Source organism: Lipophrys pholis (assembly GCF_963383615.2).
Source record: "Lipophrys pholis genome assembly, chromosome: 12".
NCBI classification, from domain to species: Eukaryota; Metazoa; Chordata; class Actinopteri; order Blenniiformes; family Blenniidae; genus Lipophrys; species Lipophrys pholis.
In genome coordinates, this window is record NC_137641.1 from 15,105,364 (window position 1) to 15,125,291 (window position 19,928).

The 19,928-nt window shown below is 40.7% G+C and overlaps 1 protein-coding gene across 1 annotated transcript in view; it reads left to right on the forward strand.

The window, feature by feature from the left end:
- grin3a (glutamate receptor, ionotropic, N-methyl-D-aspartate 3A) overlaps positions 1-19,928 on the forward strand; it is a gene marked incomplete at both ends in the record, with an annotated part of 61,201 nt that overhangs the window by 37,189 nt on the left and 4,084 nt on the right. Inside the window, 4 exons of the mRNA XM_080477611.1 lie at positions 3,194-3,309; positions 4,759-4,910; positions 11,690-11,851; positions 13,205-13,275. Coding sequence (XP_080333737.1) covers positions 3,194-3,309; positions 4,759-4,910; positions 11,690-11,851; positions 13,205-13,275 — 501 coding nt within the window. The remainder of the gene's footprint in view (positions 1-3,193; positions 3,310-4,758; positions 4,911-11,689; positions 11,852-13,204; positions 13,276-19,928) is intronic.

The window sequence follows — 19,928 nt, forward strand, 5'->3', positions numbered from 1 at the left end:
TTCAGTGGCTCTGAGCACCGTTGTTGTGTAAACAGACACTCCAAATGCAACAAAGGTTTTTGCGTTTTCACTTGAAAACGTTGTGAAAACAGGACCTTAATAAACCCTCTTTGACTGGCCTTTGGAGGTCAATCTGTAATAGACTCTTAATTCAAAGTCAATGTTGCATCAACGAGCATCTTCTGAGCTTCAGCTTGTGGACCGCACCCATGATGTTCCCATGTGTGATACACTGAAACTCATGCAGCTTTATTTTCCTGCATAATGACAAGCAATCCTTCCCCACGAGGCAGGAGGGCAGCCCTGAAGCTCCCTTCACCATACATCGACGTGGAGACAATGCTGTGGCCGTCTTTTGTCAGTATATATTGTGACACAGATTCAGCCTCTAGCCACAAAACAATTCCTCAGCAGCAGTGTGAACTCTCAAGGGACTCAGGTACTGTAGAGATGCTTTTTTTTTGGCAGGTAACTCCCTCCTCGAGTGCTAGACAAATTGAAGTATGCTAAACATTCAACATTTATTTTACATGTTGAATGTTTGGCATACGTCAATTTGTTTTAGACGAAATGTTAATGCCGAACACTTGAGGCATTCTGTGTTGTGCCTTTTTGAGTCAAATGTGTGAGGGGCCCAGTTTTAGCGAGGGTAACCAAAATCAAGTAATCTAAATATCTAATCATCTCCAGCCAAGAATAATTTGTTTTACTTTTCTTTGCCTTCAGCTCGAGGGTTCAATTACTTTTCCAAGCAAAAAAACTGAGAATCGGAGCGTTGTGGTCATTACAGAGATAAAATAATCCCCTTGACTGTACGGTATCAGGTGAACCACATTGCTAATATTTTGGCAACAATTTGCAGATCAGATGTTACGATCAATTCATGAAAGACATGTTCAGGTTGTTCCTCCACAATGGTTTTTCACCTGTGTGCCCACTCTGTGCTCTTGACTCCTCCAGAATGTCATCAATTAAAAAAAAGCCACATCACCTATATTTCCAGTCGCTAGTGGTGTTTGCAATTCACACCATTAGGATGAAAAAAAATTTTTTTTAATGCATTATTTGCGGCAGTTGATGTTTTAAGCATACCGTATTGAGTTATTACCTAGTTAAATACATATGGCAGTGTGGATAGTCCAAGGTTGTGCGCTGCAGCTTTAATTCAAGCAGTGGTAAAGAACGCAGTCAGTGTGTAGAAGACTGATAGATTTCAAAAACTGTCCTTGATCGCAAGTTAAGAAGGAAAAAGCAGATCTTGAAACGGCCTTTGTAGAATTTGTATCCCAGTAGGCTCTGGCTGACATTAAAGATGTTTTAGAGTTGATTTGTAAAAGCTTCACTGAGAGTGTTACCACTTCCTATCTCACCTCCATATAACCGACTCGTGAGGAATACGAATAAATTGGCAAATGCTGGGAGGGCAGGCGTTAATTCCACTGGCTGGTGGCCAGTGGAATATACAGAGAGGGCCAGCATGAGATATATGAGGTTCAGACAAGGCAAGAGGTTGGTGGGAAATTTGTTGAATCATTGACATCCCACTGCAGTGACTGTGAGGAGCTCTGTAAAACTGCCTCGAAGCTAAAAGCAAAGATATTCATTCCACCTTGGTTATATGCTGTTGGTGTGAACATGATTTTTAAATGGCTGAGAAATTAAACTATGTCCTAGTCTTTGCTTTGAAATTGAAATTGAAATGATAAAACACTAATTGGTGTCGTTTTTAGCCTCACTTGCCTCACAGCAAAGACTTTTTGTGGTGGACTTTGAATGTTTCTCCTGGTGCTCCCCTCCTCCCACAGTCCGAAAACATGAAGTTTATTGTCTTATAGGCCCTGTTTACAGGACAAATTCACAAAAAATGAAATTGCAAAACTTGCAAACAACAGTGCTCAGAGCCACTGAGAACACAACTTTTCACTGACTCTGTTATCGGGTAATTTGGGAAAATAGGAAACGCTCTGAAAACACTCGGGTTCCGTCTCCACATGGAGTGGACACGCTGCAATAAATAGTTCTTCTGCACATGTGCGAGTTGATGAACAATAACAAACTTGGCGGCCTCCAGAGTGTCATTACTCCCAGTCCATATTCTATTCGTGTTATCTGTCCATAGGAGTGTCTGTGTGCTCGCCATTGTTGTTTATTGTGTATATGTTTCTCTACATGTGTGTGTGGTGTCAGCAACCATGGGGTGGCCCAACATGAACACTACATTGTTTTCAGCATTTCCGCTGTTTCCATGTAAATCGACATCGTTTTCAAAACGTTGCCATGTAAACGCAAAATTTTTCTGAAACAAAAAACGCAAAAGTGATGAGTTTTCACCTGAATTACTCGTGGGTGTGAATTCATCGCTGTCTCTCTGTGTTTGCCGTGTGATTGACTGGCAATGTATTCTGTTATCATCCCATTGTCAGAGAGGATTTGCCCCCAGCACCTTAAGTTAGATAAAGGGGGGTAGATTTACTTCTGATTCCAGATTACTCCTCTCAAGTCTAGACTCGATGCCTACACACCTGAGATGGACTTAAAACTAAACTTTTTCCTGTTGTTTGTGCTCACTCTTGAAGGTCACATGAGTGCCCTGAGGACAGAAGCAGAAGAAATAAGCCTCAGCAAAAGAAATGACGAGTTATGAGCCAAAATGAAGCACACTGCAGTGTCTCTGGGTCGTGGAGGTTAATATTTCATGTCAAACAGATGGTTAGCTAAAACAGTAAAACACAATTAAATGCTTTTGGTGACCAGAATGACCTGGATTAGTACTAATTTGTTCTTTTCTCTTCACCCGTCCAGTTGCAGGATTTAGAGTCAATTGTTTGAACATCCTTTTGACTCTATGGAATGCCACACACTTGATTTTCATTAAGATTTGCTCAATTATGCAATGCAATGTTTATTCCATTCTGATTAGCCTGAGGAGTGCTTGCAAAATGTGCGCGCAGGGAAAATATTTAATTAGTGCGGCATGCTGTTTGAGATGAACGCTACAAAGCACTGTGAACAAAACAGCTGAACTCTCACTGGCGGGGTCAAGAACCCTTCACCACATTTCAGCTGAACACGACACTAAAGTGACTAAACCACAGCGTGCTGTTACCACCAGTCCCTGAACTGAGGTGACTTCTTCCTGCTACATTTGCAGTTGTCATCTTTCTGTTGTTGTTGTTGCTGCTGCTGTTTACAGGGCTGACCCTCAGAAACTGGACGCGTTCATCATGGACAAAGCTCTGCTGGACTATGAGGTCTCCATAGATGCCGACTGTAAAACGCTGACGGTCGGAAAACCCTTTGCAATCGAAGGTAACACAAACGCAAAACTGCATGCCAAAATAAACCCACCAAAAAAGTGAGTCATGCTGAAAAAGGACCAAGAGGTTATGTAAACAAACAAATTACTCTTTAAAAGGCGGTGTAATGTAAACTGGCAGACGAGGAGTGAAGTTATTAGTTTTATATTAATACCTGCGTCTCTGAGCCTCATGGACCTCATGAACTTGGGTATGACTTTGAGTTTGACAGAAGTTAACCTACACATCATCTTTTAATGCCAACAATGTTTTCAGGAAGTGAAATGAAATTTGAGCTGGTGTCCTAATACGGATAAAGTTTGGTCTGGAATTAGGCAGCGAACATGCTTACAGTCCAACATGCTACCTGCTTGAGATTGTGGCACTTTGCTCACTTTGTCACACCAACTACTCCCGCAATAACGTACCACAATAGGTGTCAAGTCGTGATGCACTGATACCACTTTTTTAAAGAACGAGTACGAGTTTGAATACTAACGTTTCGCTACTTGCAGATACAGAGTACTTTTTCAAATACTTAATGAATGCCATTAAGCATAATTCATACGCTAATTATTTACAAAGGCTTGAAATATCTGCCTCTGCATCGAAGCCGCCTGCACTTCCAACAATTGGATGTCATCGAATCATGGATGACATCACCTAATACTCGCCAGGTGATATATATAGGATTGTTTTGTTTATTTTTTTTCTTCTCCAGATGAAGTAACTGAAACATCAGCCTTATTTCACCTCACTCTGGTGTTACAGTAGTATTAACACACAGGTTATGTTTTTGGTTTTTAATAATAGTTCCTTTCTGCAGACTGACTGACCATAAGCGGTTTTAGTACAGCCCTAAATTTTAACAATATCAATCACTCATCGCTTCTACTGTCCCTAATCTTTTCGGCTTTCAAAAGCTTACATTCGCCACTGTCTACTGTTAATCTCTGGTCCATTTAGCAGTCCTCTTCCTCCCACTGGGAAAATGTTTCCCATGGTGGTTGCTTCCATTACAGGCCACCGTAGCCCCAGATTCCTGCGTTGTTGTTAATTACTTAATGCACCCTTAAGCCTCCTGGATACAATACAAATCAATCAGTGTGCTTCCTACAAAGGCGAGGTACTCTTGTAATTGGCTATTGCAGAATTTGTCACACTTTCCTGGCAAGACATTCCGTGGTATATACAGTATACTGACAACGTCAAGTGTCTACTTTGTCTTAAAAGGAATCTTGTTTTTTTTTAAAAAGGGAAACAGCTAAACTGTCAAGACGACCATGTTTTTGCTCGGCAGCCTTTTTCCCCCCACAGCTATGAGCCAGGAAAAGATTATAGTAGCAGCATGAAGGTGGAGCGAAACCCCCCCCCCCCCCAAGAATCTGTCTGCTGTCATGACAGAAGAATAATCACTGCGGAGATTCTTATTTGCATGTTTGTGTGTGTTTTTGTTTGGCAGGCTATGGCATTGGCCTCCCTCAGAACTCTCCGCTCACATCCAACATCTCAGAGCTTGTTAGTCAGTACAAGTCAGATGGCTTCATGGACATGCTGCATGACAAATGGTACAAGGTTGTACCCTGCGGGAAGCGCAGCTTCGCTATGACTGAGGTAAGAGCAGAGTGCGCCTGGGTGGAAGGTTTGTCCTATTATGCCATTTCTGATTGTAGCCTGGAAATAATTGTTGTTAAAAATTCATTACTGAAACTGCCTGATAGCTTTACTGTCACTTAGCAAGAAGGGAAGACATTTCTCCAAAGCTCAGTGAGCACTACAGATTTAGCTTCTTGGTCCACCATTTCTCCTCTGGAAATGCTTTTCCTGCCCTTTACAACCTCCATGTACAGTAATTGCTGCTTTCTAATTCAAACCCTGACCTCTGACCCTGCACCTGCTGAAGCTGTGTCCCTCATAGCTTCTGTCCTGACCAGTCCAGACCCCTCGTGGTCCAGTCGTTCCTGCTATTACAGAGCACTTAGCGCTTTTACCGACCTGGCTTTCTCTCCTTCCAGCTGTGACTTTAGAAATTCCTACAAACTGCTCCTGAATCAGGCCAGACTGCACCTTCATCCCTCCGCTCCTCTTAACATTTGTATATAACTCATTTCTTTTATTTACCGTCTTCGCTGCCATGTGACAGGCAACACAACCCCTCATGATGATGTCTAATTAATAAGCAGTCATGGTGTGTGCCTTTGAATGACAGCGTCACCTCGGTGCCTAATCATAAATGTAAATTACCATCTTATGAGTCTCCATGACACGGGCACAAGTGGTTACATTGCCGCGCTGCAGAATCAGTGTCAGCGAAGCGAATCGTTTTCCAATGTGCAGCAGCCCAGACGTGTTCTAGATGCTATCTGCCACTGCCGACATTTAAATTGCTCCAGGTACATTTCATTTTGCGGCATCATGCCACGCTCTGCCTGCAGTGAGTCTGGAAATATTCTAGCGACTTGCCGAAGCCGGCGTAATGACCATGCACGCCCCTCTAAGTCTCATATCAGAGATAATGTTGGTAAATAGAGGGAACAGTGTAGTTTATGTTTATCGATGTCACTGCAAAATGAAACTGCAAATATTAGTACGTTTTAACCTTTTGGAAAGGGCCTGTTGAAGACACTTTTTCACCACCACCGTTGGCTGTAATGCACAGGTAACTGATTTTTGAAATTGCTGCAGTTTTTGAGTTCCTGTCTCAGTCCTCTTCACAAAGTTAACTGTCAGCTTTATCATTAGTAATGATCAGTAATGAGTCACTCATCTGTTATTATCTCACTAAACTGTTTATTGGGGGAGGACCACATTGTTAATTCTTCAGTTCTCCTAAAAGCAGCCTGAACAATGTCCAGCTCAGACCCCCTTTTATGCGACATAGTCTCAAGTGAAGATGCATTGTTTTAGAGTCATTTCAGAAAAGTCTCATTTTTACACAGCAATGTCTTGAAAAATTATATCCGTTTACACTGAAATAGCAGAAACACTGTAAACGATATTTTTATGTTGGGCCACAGTTGGGGGTGCTGTTGGTTGTTTTCGTAATGAAACCAGAAACACTTGCACAGAGCACAATTCTCTATAAGCGTTAATAGTGAGTACACAGACATTTGTATGGACAGACAACAAAGTTGGATTGCTATTACGAGTGACTCAGCTATAAAACCACAACATCTCAGGAGAATATGGACTCAAAGTCATATGTGGACTTGGAGAACGGTATTGTTGTCACTGGGCAGAAGAACTATTTACTACGGCCGTGGTGCACATGCACAGTAGCAGCGTTGCAGAAAAATGGCCTTTCCTCCCTTTTCGATGGACATAGAGTCAGAGCATTTCTAAAAAGTTGTGCTTTCAGTGAGTCTGAGAGCTGTTGTGAAGGGACACCCAACACGCAAAAAAAGTTTTCGGTTTTCACTTGAAAATGTTGGCAGACAGTATAAACAGAGTCATTTTAGTCCTTTTAGTTGTTTTTGCCGTCTTGACAAAGAGACGTTTTCGCTGTTTGGTTCTAGTTATTGTAGCAGTTTATTGTCTTTTTGTTTTTTGTTCTTTTTCTTTTCAACATACCTTTCCCAGTGGTTTTTGCCATTTTAGCATTTTGAGTCATTTTAACAATCGGAGCAGTTTCAGCGATTAAAGCTGGTTTTAGCATTTTTTGCTATCTTTTTTATTTTACCTTTACCACTTATGTTGCATATTGTTTATTTGCTTTTAATTAGCTTAGCATTTATATTGTATCATCTTTATGTGAAATACTTTGTAATTTTTAACAGTAAAAAGTGTTAAATAAAATATTAATACTCACTGACCTTTTATATAAAAAAATGGTATTCAAATGAAATAAAATAAATTATTCAACAATGTTCATTGGACCACTTAGAATTTCCTGAAACCTTCAGCGAGCCACTACATTGCTGCTAAAGAGCCACATGTGGCTCCAGAACTGTGGGGTGACGAAGCCTGGCCTATCCTAATGTACTAATATTGCTAGAAAAAACTAAAATTGTTATGTAGTAGAAAGATTGTATTTGTTAAAATCTTTTTTGTGTTGTCTAATAGGTAGAACATCAGAAGACTGTGTACATGGCATCTGCATGCATGAAGATCTAATTTTTGACAAAACTCTTTCACACAGTGGCTCAGATCCACAGCTTTACAAAATGTATAACCTTTTACTAGAAACTCACACTATCTTAAATTGACGTGAAATAATGTTGAAAGCGTCGTTATTTTGATTAAGATGCAACATTGTGAATTCAGGCCAATGGTTATTTCACCTGGCGTGACAACCACCGGCTTTGCCTCCCAGTTTCTCCAACTGCTTTTGTCCAAGATGGATTGAGTGGCATGAACTATACTTTCTTGGTTTGTGGCCACTTTATCACTTTTTATTTATGGTTTGCTGGGACAGAGCGGGGTGGCTCGTTTTACCCTTCCCTCAACTGTGGAGGGTATTTTCAGTTCACACACATAATTCATCCCAAATGGAGCAATTCTTTTCCGGCTTCCATGCGTACAAACAAAGATCAATCCATCAATATAGAAAAAAAATCAATAAAAATAAAATCAATTGAATAATTAGATAATAAAATCGTCTTTATTTGTGGTTTATCTTTAACTTTGGGACGCTAATAATTATTTGGCTTCCTCAGCTATTGATTTACCTGCATTGGGATAATCTGATGTCAAAATGTCGTGCGTGCGTGCGTGCGTGCGTGCGTGTAGACATTCACAGCCCCGGGCATCATCACACTGCATACGAGAAGGAAAACCACGTGCCGGAAGCATTATGAATTACCTTTAAGGCTGACTCAGTCCGGTCCGGCTCAGCATTTTTTTAAGCAATCTTTTATTCCGATGAATGACTGCTACACCACCAGCAGCGAGCCCGGCGATTCAGAAAAGATGAAAAATCTGATGGATTGCTTTCGGAGAGGCGGCCAAACTCTCTGGCACTTGGCCGACTCTCTGTCAGCCCCCCCACACACAAAAAAAGAAGTTGATCCCATTTTACGTGATAAAGTCAATACACATTATTCAATTAGCTCACATTAAGCCAGCCACACTTAACATTAAAGAAATTGTATAAAAAAAATAAATAAAATGGATGAATATTATGATTGGGAGGGGCTATATAGAGGCTATTTCTGTTGCAAATTTATGCAGTTGCATTGTGGAACGTAAAAGCACTGAGAAATTACTGATAGTGAAATTGGTGGCACTGTTTCCGTGTGCTCAGGAAAGGTAAAGTCCTTAATATGATGAATGCTGCGATGGGCTCATGCACACAAGCTGCTTTCTATGCACTGGAGCTGGAGCTGCAGAATTAGATTAGATTAGCGTCATGTAGCTTCGATAAGCTTGACTATAAAAGGATAATGCCACTGGAATCCCCCCCCCCCCCTGCTATCTCAGTAAATTCCCACAAAATATGAAAACTCCTGTAGCCATTGTCAGACTTTCCAGAAATCCCGGGTCCTCACCTCCAACACTCCCGGAAATTTGATTATGGTTCGCCTGCCAAGTTCCGGTGGTGAATTTAATCCATCATGTATTCATTTTCAGCATGATTTTATAATGCAATCACTGCAGCTGCTCCTGCATCCCAGGCCGTCCCGTACTCAGCAGTAAACAGATCCTCGTGAGAAAAGAGGCAACATCTGCAGCTACAGCAACAAGTGGTCATTTAAGAAAAGCATCGCATCACACTTGTAGATTGGTACTCTTGCAGATCATGATCCAGTACATCAAAGATACATTCAGAGCAGGAACAAGTGCAAATTAAGATGTAAGTGAGGGTATTGCATTCTTCAGAGTGACAGAGCTGACTATGGTAGTGGAGGCAGCCAGTGCGGGTTCAATCATTTCAATCACTTTGAATATAACGGGATTTGCTGGACACCGTCGTCAGTTTCAAGTGAAAATAGGAAAACGTCCATTAGGGTTTGGGGGTCCATTTACACTGAAAGTGCAATTAAACAAAAACATAAATAAAAATGCTCGCAATGTGGCACTTTTGGAAAATGCTCCATCTCTGTGGAAAATGCGACTTTTTGAAAACAGTCCAAGTCTGTCTCTGTGTAGAAGGCAAAAAACACTTTTCTGAAACCCTGCTACTGCACATGCGCACCATGGCCGTAGTAAATATTTCTCCCACTTTCATTTTAGCCATTATCAAACCAATATTTACACCAATATACCAATATCTACAGCGTTTGCATTTAGTAAAATGGAGATTTGTGTTTTCCCATGCAAAACATTAGATAAATGTGAACCTTTATTCTTCAAAGAAAATTTAACTCTTAATCACTATTGTTGAAATTTTAACGGGAGGGGAGTGGGGTTGGATGGCATTATGTTGCGGTACCTGGACCTTACAGAGCATGCACAAGTATTCGAAGGAGATCATAGTAGAGCTGGACACCCACACAAGATGCTTCGCTCATGGTCAGCATCCGTATTTTTGCATTTGTGCAAAGAGGAAGAGAAGAAGCATTGACTCACAAACTTACCTCCAGCAGGCCAAACCAGTGGGAAAGTCTCTGACCACACAGTCTTCATTAGGGTTGTCTGAGAGCACCAATGTCCTGTAGCTTACTGGCCCAGGTTACGCTTGGTTCACAACCATGTCCAGCCTCATGTGGAGAGAGTATGACGGCAGCTCCTGCAGGATGATGGAAATGATAACAATGATGAAGCTAAATCCAACCGAACATCACCGAGACTTCATGTTTCAGTCCATGTGGTGCTGCAAGGTTGCATCTCAGGCCGTTCTGGAGCTCAGTGAAGCCGTGGTCCAAATTAAAGAGGAGATCCCCAGGAACCCACCCGTCACCTCATTAGAAGCAGGCCTCAGGCAACAAGCATGGGGAGACCACGTGAAATACCGAGCACCATTCTGAATTGTTATGAAGTTTTCTGTACAATGGAGTAGCCTGCCGCTTCATTAGTCTGTAGTTCAGCCTCTGTATGCTGATAATTTTCATTTCCATCAATCGATGGGAACTTACAAATTCAAGGAAAGAGCTCCAGCATTAGCAGAATATTCGTATAATGTATCCGTAATTCATTTCTGAGTGCTGCTTCGACTGTGACAGCTGTTTTTATTTGAAAAACAATGGGAGCCAATAATTCCTGGGAGGTCAGCCAAATCAGCTGATATAATAGAGAGTAAGAACTTCTGTCTGTGGCCAATACAACAGTGGATACACGCACTTCATGGATAATAATAATATCGAAATGAGAGAATTATAAAGTGACACTAATCATTAAAGCACTGGCTCGAGGAAGGATGCACTATATGCTCTAGCATTGTCTTTCTATAATTCATGAGATCTTCTCTGAAAGAGACGCCTGGAAAGGAGAAAGTGTTGTTAACCCTTAATATACTTTCAGGCCATGATGTTTAAGATGGACGAGCCGTAGTCATTAATGCAATGCCGTACTCTGAGAGATGCAGCATTTTGAACTTTGTGCTGATGAAAAACTGAACACTCCCTTACCTCTTTAGTCCACCAAACTGAGTGCATGTGAAAGCCAAAGCCAATTCAAAGTTTTTCTATTTAACATCAGTTTATTTTAAACAAGCTTTGACATAAACAAAACATCTTTTTTTGGGGTGGGGGATGCTGCTGTTCTTTACACGAAACTGCAGTATTGGATTGTACAATGAATTGTGCTCAAAAACAATGACTGGATGTAATGCAAGCCAAGGCAGTGGTTTTTAGACCAGAATCATATATATATATATATATATATATATATATATATCTTCTGAAAGCCCTTTGATCAATATTAACCTTTAGCCTGGTTACTCATATACAAAGATTTGTTTTCCAAAATTGTTTGTTTTAGCAAGTTAATATTTAATTCTGTAACAGGATCCGTCAGTTCCTTTAATTTCACTTTATTCTCACAATTTTCGAAGGAAAATTCAAAAAAAGTTCAGATATTTATTAAATTCTTTACTCCTGAGAGACCTCCAGTCTTGAAAATCCAGTCTTAACCTTTTCCACATTAACCTATCCAGGTGACAAACTTTCCTGCAGCTGTCTTTTCCCCCCATTAACATATAATTTTGTGGAACTTTTTGAACTCTTTCCAACATTTTGTCACTGTCATCAAATTCGGAATGAGCTAATATTGTTCCTTAAATGTCTTTCTTTCATCATTTGATGTTTTGTCTATCTTATTCTGTAACTAAGATTTGAAAATCACATCTTTCTATTTGAATTTATTATCACACTGTTCCAACCTTTTTTTGAATTGGGTTTCGAGCAAATATATTCAAAAATAATGCAATAATCACTCTGCTTTCTTTCTTTCTTTCTTTCTTCAGTCTCTCCATTCTTCACTTTGTTCTGTCATTCACCGGCTGTTTGTGTTTCCAGACGCTGCAGATGGGAATAAAGCATTTCTCCGGACTATTTGTGATGCTGTGTGTGGGAGTGGCCTTATCTTTGCTGACCACAATAGCAGAACACATCGTGTACAAGCTGGTGATCCCGAGGGTCAAAGAGCCACGCTTCAAATACTGGCTGCACACGAGCCAGGTACTCACCCAACTGACACACAGACACTTGTTTTATGGCAGAAACACTAAAAACAATGTCGTTTTCATGTTGGACCACTAGTAGGTGCTGTTGTTGGTTTTTGGAATGAAACCACAGACGTGCACACAGAAAACAATAAACTATAAATATCGACAATGGCAAGTACACGGACATTTTTATGATCAGACGACAAAGTTGAATTACTATTCCAGGTGATTCTGAACTATAAAATTTCCAAGTCCCAGGACACTGGGACACAGTCTTGACACTCTGGAGGCAAACATTGCGGTTATAGTTCATCTACTTACACAAGCAAAAGACCTATTTACTGCAAAGAACTTTATTTTACTAAACATGTCCATATTGTTTTACAACTTATTAGAAAATGACAAACTGTTGTTTCCGAGGAAGTGATGTCTTACTTCCACACATCACAGATCCTCTCTGAACAGTGACTATTCATCAAAATGACCTATAAAATCACACCTTGGATTTATCTTACTTTTTTTAAAAGAGTTAGAAACAAACTTGTCACATGTAACCATGATTAATTGAGAACCAATAGAAGTTGGTCGCTGACTGATGATCAGTTGCATTTTAAACCAACACAGAGCCTCACTTCTCAATGTACTGGATTTCTATCTCGCTGTCGGCATAAAAAATAACTCTATTCTTAATAAATCATTCCAAATAAGATGCACCGTCACAGTATTGTCAAGTTGAAATCCTAAATGATGTTGTTGGTGCCCAAACTCATAACTACTCCATAGAGCTGAGTTTATGTCCTGGCTGCCTTCTTGCAGACTTTGTAAGGAGGGGTAATTCTCAAATATGAGGCTGCTTGTTGACTAAAGTCTGAGATCCTCACACTGCTTATCTGCCACTCTACCAGTGCTCCATTTGACTCCCATGCTCTTTATGATTGCTCCTCACTGTGTCAACAATTCTTCTGTCCTGCCTGCACTTGTCCCACAAATTCATGCATTTTCAATTGGATCCTAGAGAGAGAGAGAGAGAGAGAGAGAGAGAGAGAGAGAGAGAGAGAGAGAGAGACAGAGACAGAGACAGAGACAGACAGAGCGAGAGACCATTGAAGTAGATGCAGGTCGCTGTTATTATTATTGGTGTCAAAGTGTGAATCACAAAGCAGAGCATGAAGCAGAGCAAGGAATAAAGCTACCTCTGTCTCCAAGAAAATAAAAAATTACAAAGACTCAGTTTCAGGTTAAAATCAAATATTGAAGGTTTTGAATATGTTAAAAACTCCTTGGTGTGTTTCTTGTTCATTTTGCTTATTATGTTATAAAAACAAATATTTATCATATGCAAACTGATGCGTTGTTTGTTTTCCAGAGGTTACATCGAGCCCTCAACTCAGTCTTCAACGACGACAAACTACCGACTGTTACCAAACCTGATAAAAGGTATTGTTCCTTCCTGTCATTTGCCGCCTTCAGTACGAGAAAATCAAGCAGTGTAAATCATTAACACGTGATGTTTTCCTCTTTAGGATTAGGAGTTGAGGGAAAATCCCATCCCTCATTGTTTGAACTGAATGTGAACTGAGCTTATATGTGTTGTAATTCAAGTCCATGCTTTAGTACGTCTGACTCCAGACTTTAGGCTCATTACAACTTTTGTCATGCAGAGACACACAATGAACAGCTTTGCTTCTCATTTCTGACTGCTTTAGGTAATAGTTTTAGAGGCTTACTCTATAAAGTGGGGTAAAATACCAATGAAACCTTTTAATGAAATTTTACACCTTCATGTAACTGCATTACAAGTTTCATCCAACGACGGCTGCCTCCATTTAAGTAAGAAGTCATGCTGAATTCTCGAGTATGGTTACGGGTCACTCCTGAGTCCATGCGGTGGCATTCGTTCACATTTAAAATGCACTGAAGCAGTTCTAGCTGGAAGACAATTTTCCAACCATAAATGGCTCATTGGCTAAATTATTAGGTTGAGAAAAAGTGACATCAATTAACAACCGCGTGGCAGTCAGGGGACAAATTTAGTTTAATCAGAAACTAAATAGGACGGTCAGCCTGACGGAAGCCAATTATCAGAGAGAGAAATTAAGAGAATAATCTCGCCCTGACGTCACGGAGCATTGTTGAGCGCAGCGGGAGATTCAGTATATCATGAGCACTTCAAAAGTTCCGAGGGTGCGCTTTGTCCAGATCAGTTACATAAATCTGCATAGTCACTCTGACAGGATAGTGTGTGTCACTGTGAAGCCCCATTTCTTTTGCACACTTTGGATACCATGCGTTTCCTTTGCTTTAACCCTCATTTAGTGGATTTATGTTGATTTTAAGGGTGTGGAATTGTACAAAATGTACAATGAGAGAGGGATTTTGCCTTTTATTCAAAGAAAGCTTCAATTTTCAATTCTAGTTCTTCAATATTACTGCTATTGAGTGTGTGTGTCAAAAACATGTGACATCTTGTGACGGTATAAGCAAGGCAGGAGCGCTTACCACTGTATCGCCATACGACCCAGTTCAGAATCCTAAAGTTTTAAACTAGTTATTTGACTCAAGGGGCATACACAAGGATCTGTGCGTGAAGCAAAGGTACAAAAATCCGCAAGTCAGTCAAAATCCATCGGGCAAGCAAAAAAAAGTTTTAAATAAAAACCTCAACTCCACAAGGGGAGATGCTGGAATGACATCAAACAACAAAGGTGGGTGAGTGTAAAGAGCAGACTGATCAGTAATGAGGTGCAGCTGTGGTGAGGGAGAAAACAGGAAGTGAATCACAACAACATGTGCAGAGTGTCCGGGTACACAATAAAACAGGAAGTAAGCTCAAAGCAGGTAGCTGTCACAATTCGTCTGTGATTTGGATTTCTTATTGCAAAAGACCGAAGGACCACTGAATCGACTCTAATTGTCATAAATGATCTCAGAGTTGTGCTCATATCCAGTCAGCAGCAACAGGATAGGAGGAGAAGGGCAAAATGAAAATCAAAACAAACCCCAAGCATTTGCTGAGCAACTCAATCTTTTTTTTTCTTCCTGACGCTGAATTCTGCCGTAATTTGACTTCCATCCCTGCTTTGCTCAGGTGAAGCACTCCGTGGAGATCGCACACACAGTCCTGCTGAGGGATGCCTTTGGCAATGAGAATAGATTTGCCTCTTCTTGTATAATTATGCTCATTCAGTCAAGCTCCTCCGCGTCATGTCCGCGTGCTGCCTCAGAGTCACAAATTATTACCATCCCATCGTCAGCAGGAACACCAGTAGTCAAAAAAGTGTCCCTTTACGAGGCTTTTACTGAAATGGGATGATCTCCCCTTTCGTACAAACGGGATCTTGCAGCACAAGCTTTTACCAATAAATTGTACCAAAAAGTTTCCATATCAGTCCCTGCCACTGTGGTACATTTACTGTGTTGGAATGTCAGCAGTTTGTCACCAAACAGAAAATTAAATCTGCAGCGACTACTAAGGATGGAGCCACAGCTTATTTCTTCTACTCGCTGCGTTAACAAGGACTTAGAAAAAGAAAAACCTAAATCCATCAGAGAAGTGTCTGTCTGTGAGAATTAAGAGCAGAGTCTACAATACCCTGGAAACTCTCTTGGATGGCCAATTAGGATCAAGTCATTTAGGATCGAGTGTTTTTCCCTCATGAAGCTCGGGAAGAGACACACATGCATGGGAGGAGGACATTATCTGTCACGTCCAGTAGATCAATAATAGCAACTATTATTCAGCTGTGGTGGTCTATTTGATGGAGAACTGGTTACAAGTCCCTGGACGTCAGATCATGTGTACATGTCAGAGATGATAAACGTCACTGTGCACAAAGCATAATGTGGTTGATTCACTGACTGACTTGGGTGATATTCTCGATGTAAATAAACCCACACATCAATCTGATCCAGGGTTGTCGAACACATTTTAGTTTAGAGTCCACAAACGGCCCAATTTCATCTTGTGTGGGCTGGACCAGTAAAATAGTGCTATAATATCTTTTAAACTTAAACTTTAAAGTTGGTTTCTTTGTTGTGGTGGAGAGCACAAATTATGAAAATGTCTATATTTCCACATAAAAACAATGACTGAAAAATATGACTCCAATCTCAACAGAAAGCCAATTTTAATGAAACCTGGAAGTTATAAGTGAATCTTTTAAAAAAAATACTAAAGTCTAGTAATTGGATACCTGAATGAGTTTCTTTCTCTGTGGTGAAGAGGTCATTCAGAGGAGCACAGGAGTGAGTCCCGGAGCTGGTACAGTTCAACATCCTGTTCAATGACACTTGAACGAGGTGCGCTTGTGCCGAAGGGCCCACTGTGCAGCGCACGGCTTCTCGGCCTTGTTGTCACTGCTGAAATTAACATCTGTACTGACAGATGGGCTGGGAAATAGTAGTGAGAAGGTGCAGTTGTTGACACAAGGCCCCAAAAGTTGCCGTAATTATTGGAAGTTCTGAGTTTTATTAGAGCTGGATTTGATGTTTGATGAGTGCAAGGTGTTGCAAGGACATCTGTCAAATCACTTCGTGTGGAGGAAATCAATGTTTATTAATATTTGATTGAGGGATCGGGGACATTGTAATGAGAGGAATCCAGTGAACCTGAAATGTGAGGAACTGGAAATTATATAGAGGAATCTGAGAGCTGTAATTGACAGGGTGAGCCCGGATCTGGTTTCTCTGAATAAAAGGAGCAGAGGTATCTAACCCACAGCAGAAAACTAGATTACCTCCCTGTGCATGGCGAGGAAACAACAGAGGCTGTCCTGCAGCTGTTTGTATTGACTCCAGGGCTCTCACACACAAAGTGGGAATCAAAGAGATGTGTTTGTTTTTGTGGTGAAAACAGAGAAGCCTCTTAAAGTCAGCGAGACGGGCACAGAAATGAGATTTCTATCCAGTTCACACAAACGCCACACAACACCATACATTCTTTAGGGTCGTGAAAAGAACTTCTCTGTTTGGGAAAAATAATGGTGAAGGACATGCTACCATTGGAGGGGAAAAATTATTTATATTTGGGTGTTTTTGACATCAGCATGACTCGTGTTTCTCTCTCTGACCTTGACATCATTATCTCTCATGGGCCAGTGCACTGCAGGTCCTCCTGGCAAAACATCATTGACATTTTGGAATGTAAGGAACACAGTCTCTATCAACTTTACATAGAAAAAGAAAAAAAAGAAAGAAAAAAAAGTGCCCAGACCTGCTTTTTATTATTAAAGTGAAGGTGAAACATGGGAGGTAAAGAGATTTTTTTTTTTTCTCACTCTTTCCCACAAAAAATATAAGTTCTCTGTTGTGCAAAGTTTGGCTCAGGGCCGAATACATTGTGTAAGAAAGAACCCAGTCGGATTGGTTTCTTTTCAGCTTCTGATAAAGTAAAGCTCTTGTTGTTACCAAGCAACACATCTATGTACAGAAGGGATGACGCATCCTCATCACTTTAATGAGAACAAACAGAAGTTAAGACCTAACATGTCATTTTAAGACCAAACGTGCCCATGGGTGCCTGAGTGTGCTCAAGTACGTTTGCCATTTAAAGTATGAACGCCTGATGGGAGAAAGGACAACAGTTCTAGTTAGAAATGGAACTCATTTCAGTTGAGCTTGAGGGCCTATGGCATTTGGGCAACACAAAAAACATTTATTGGAAGTCCAACTCGACTCCGCCAGGAAGGATGAAGGTCAAAAGTGATTCTGCTAAATACTCAGAAATGTCCACTTGAGCCTGAGCATAAAACAAACAATCTGATCTTGGGTTTACACAACAACTTTATCGAGTAAAAACTTTAATACAACAATGGTGCTTTGGAACACAACAACTTTTTGAAGATGCTCGGTCTCCATGTAGACAGCGAAAATGCAGCTGCTGCGCATGCACACCTTGGTCCATACTCTCAAGGGACTTGGTAGTTTTATAGTTATAGTTTAGTGTCACCAGCAAATCCAACTTCATGGTCTGTCCATTCAAATGTCCGTGTACTCACTATAGTTAATGTACTGCATATAGCGTGTTGTTGTCAGTGCGCACGTGTGTGTTGTTCCATTACTAAAACAACACTCAGGGCACTCAACATGAAAACTACATCACTTTCAGCATATTATTAAACTGTGTTTGTACACTTATTTAAATTATCTTCTGTAATTAAGTCAGTATTGGATCATGTGCATCATGTTTGATTTCACAACTATGATGTACATTGTCAGTTATTAAGGTTTGTGGGCATTTTTAACTGGAAGTGAGGGACTAAAATCTGGAGCACTAATAACAGGAATAGTTTATTTGCGTGACACTTCTGAGAGCTGCCATGAAGTGTTTTCAAAATGAAAAAATAGCACAATTGCTCTCATTGCTTGAAGGTTAAAGTCTGCACACTTGAATGTGGAATGTGTTTTAAAAAAAGCTTTACTCTCCCAGAAATACACACAAAAATCTCAGCCAGCGCTTCCTTTTCAATCTGGATTATGTGACTCCTACTTGGAACCTACCTGAGATCATCTTACCCCTGTAACGAAGCCTCGTCTTAGTCACAGAGCCTGAGTCAGTCTGAGTCAGCCGCTCCACTAACAGGCAGCACTCCTACACTCAGTGAAAGCTGGAGTGATGATCTCCAGCCTCGAGGCTTAAGAGATCTGATAACGTTAACCGCATTTCAAAGCGCTCTCCATTTCAGTGCAGCCATGATGCAAGCACAGGTGCCCTCTTGTCAAAAGGCGCGCGTATCACTTTAAACTCCTTTTTATGTTTCTATATTCTGACGCGTCATCCTTTAGTCTTAAGTCTCTTTTGATGTCTGGAGAATCTCGATGGAGTCGTCTTGTCATTTCTTTTTTCATCACCGGTGAAAATACCTTTGATTCGGAGAGCTCTTCGGTTTTAAGCTTCACTTCATATGATGGGAATTCCTCTTCTTGGCTTCTTTAATAGATTCGTGGTTATTTCTCAGCTTGTAGATTCGTCCCTGTGGGTTTGAGAAGTTTCTGTTTCAGGAAGGAAAAGAAAACATATTGTGTTGTTTTGAAACTCCCCGACAAGTCATACAGACTTCCTCACATTTACCACTGAAGTTAACTGGGAGTGCAGCTTTTAATGAATTACTGTCAACAAAAATATAAAGGCAACACTTTCGTTTTTTGCTCCCATTTTTTCACGAGCTGAACTCAAAGCTCTAAGACTTTTTCTGTGTACAAAATAGACTTGTTTCTCTATTCACAAACGTGTCTAAGGCCACGTTTCCAAAAACGGTGATATTTCTCTGCGTTTGGGCCTTGTCTTTACACATAAACGCAGCTATGAGTCACCACAAACAATGTATTCTAAATACTCTGGCCACAGTGGAGATTCTGAAAAACTCCAAAGGTGGACATTTACATCACAATATGCAACGGAAACGAGTAAATGGATACAGTGAAAGCATTGCTTGTTTTAACATTTGACATTATATTCTACTGCCATGTTTAGGAGGAGCTCCACTTCTTTATTGGTGCAAATAATTGAACTGTGTGTCATTATCGCTGAACAGGAAATGACTTGCGCGATTCTTGACGTCGTGTTTTTTTTCAGGATTCTGATTGACTATCATGCCTTCATGCTTTTCATTACACTGCCCCCTACAGGTTTGTCATGCTCATAGTAGCTCTGAGCCAGTTGTATATGCAGGCCCGTGTAAATGAAGTTGGTTTTTTTTGTAAACGCAGAAGGGGAAATATTACATTTTTGTAAAAACCTGAGTACGAGTTAACGTGGCTGTGTGAGTGAGCACATAATCCATCCCCCTCACAGGTGGAGCGTATCAAGATGCAGATGAGACAGCAGGTGTGGCCATCGTGTCACATGTTGCTCTGCTCCCTGAAATGGTCCAGACCTCATTCAAACCCGGATCATTTTGGGCAGGAGCATATCCTGCAACATTTTAAAAAAGAGTCAGTCTCAGGGCCAGAAGTGTGGTTCGTTGCTGAAGAGGGTTAATTAAAAATCACACATTAGTGTTCAACAACTCTGGATCTAATAGAAATTTGTTTGAATTTGTTTGTTCCTCCCCCAACACATCAATACATATGCAGGTTTTCATGCATCTCCT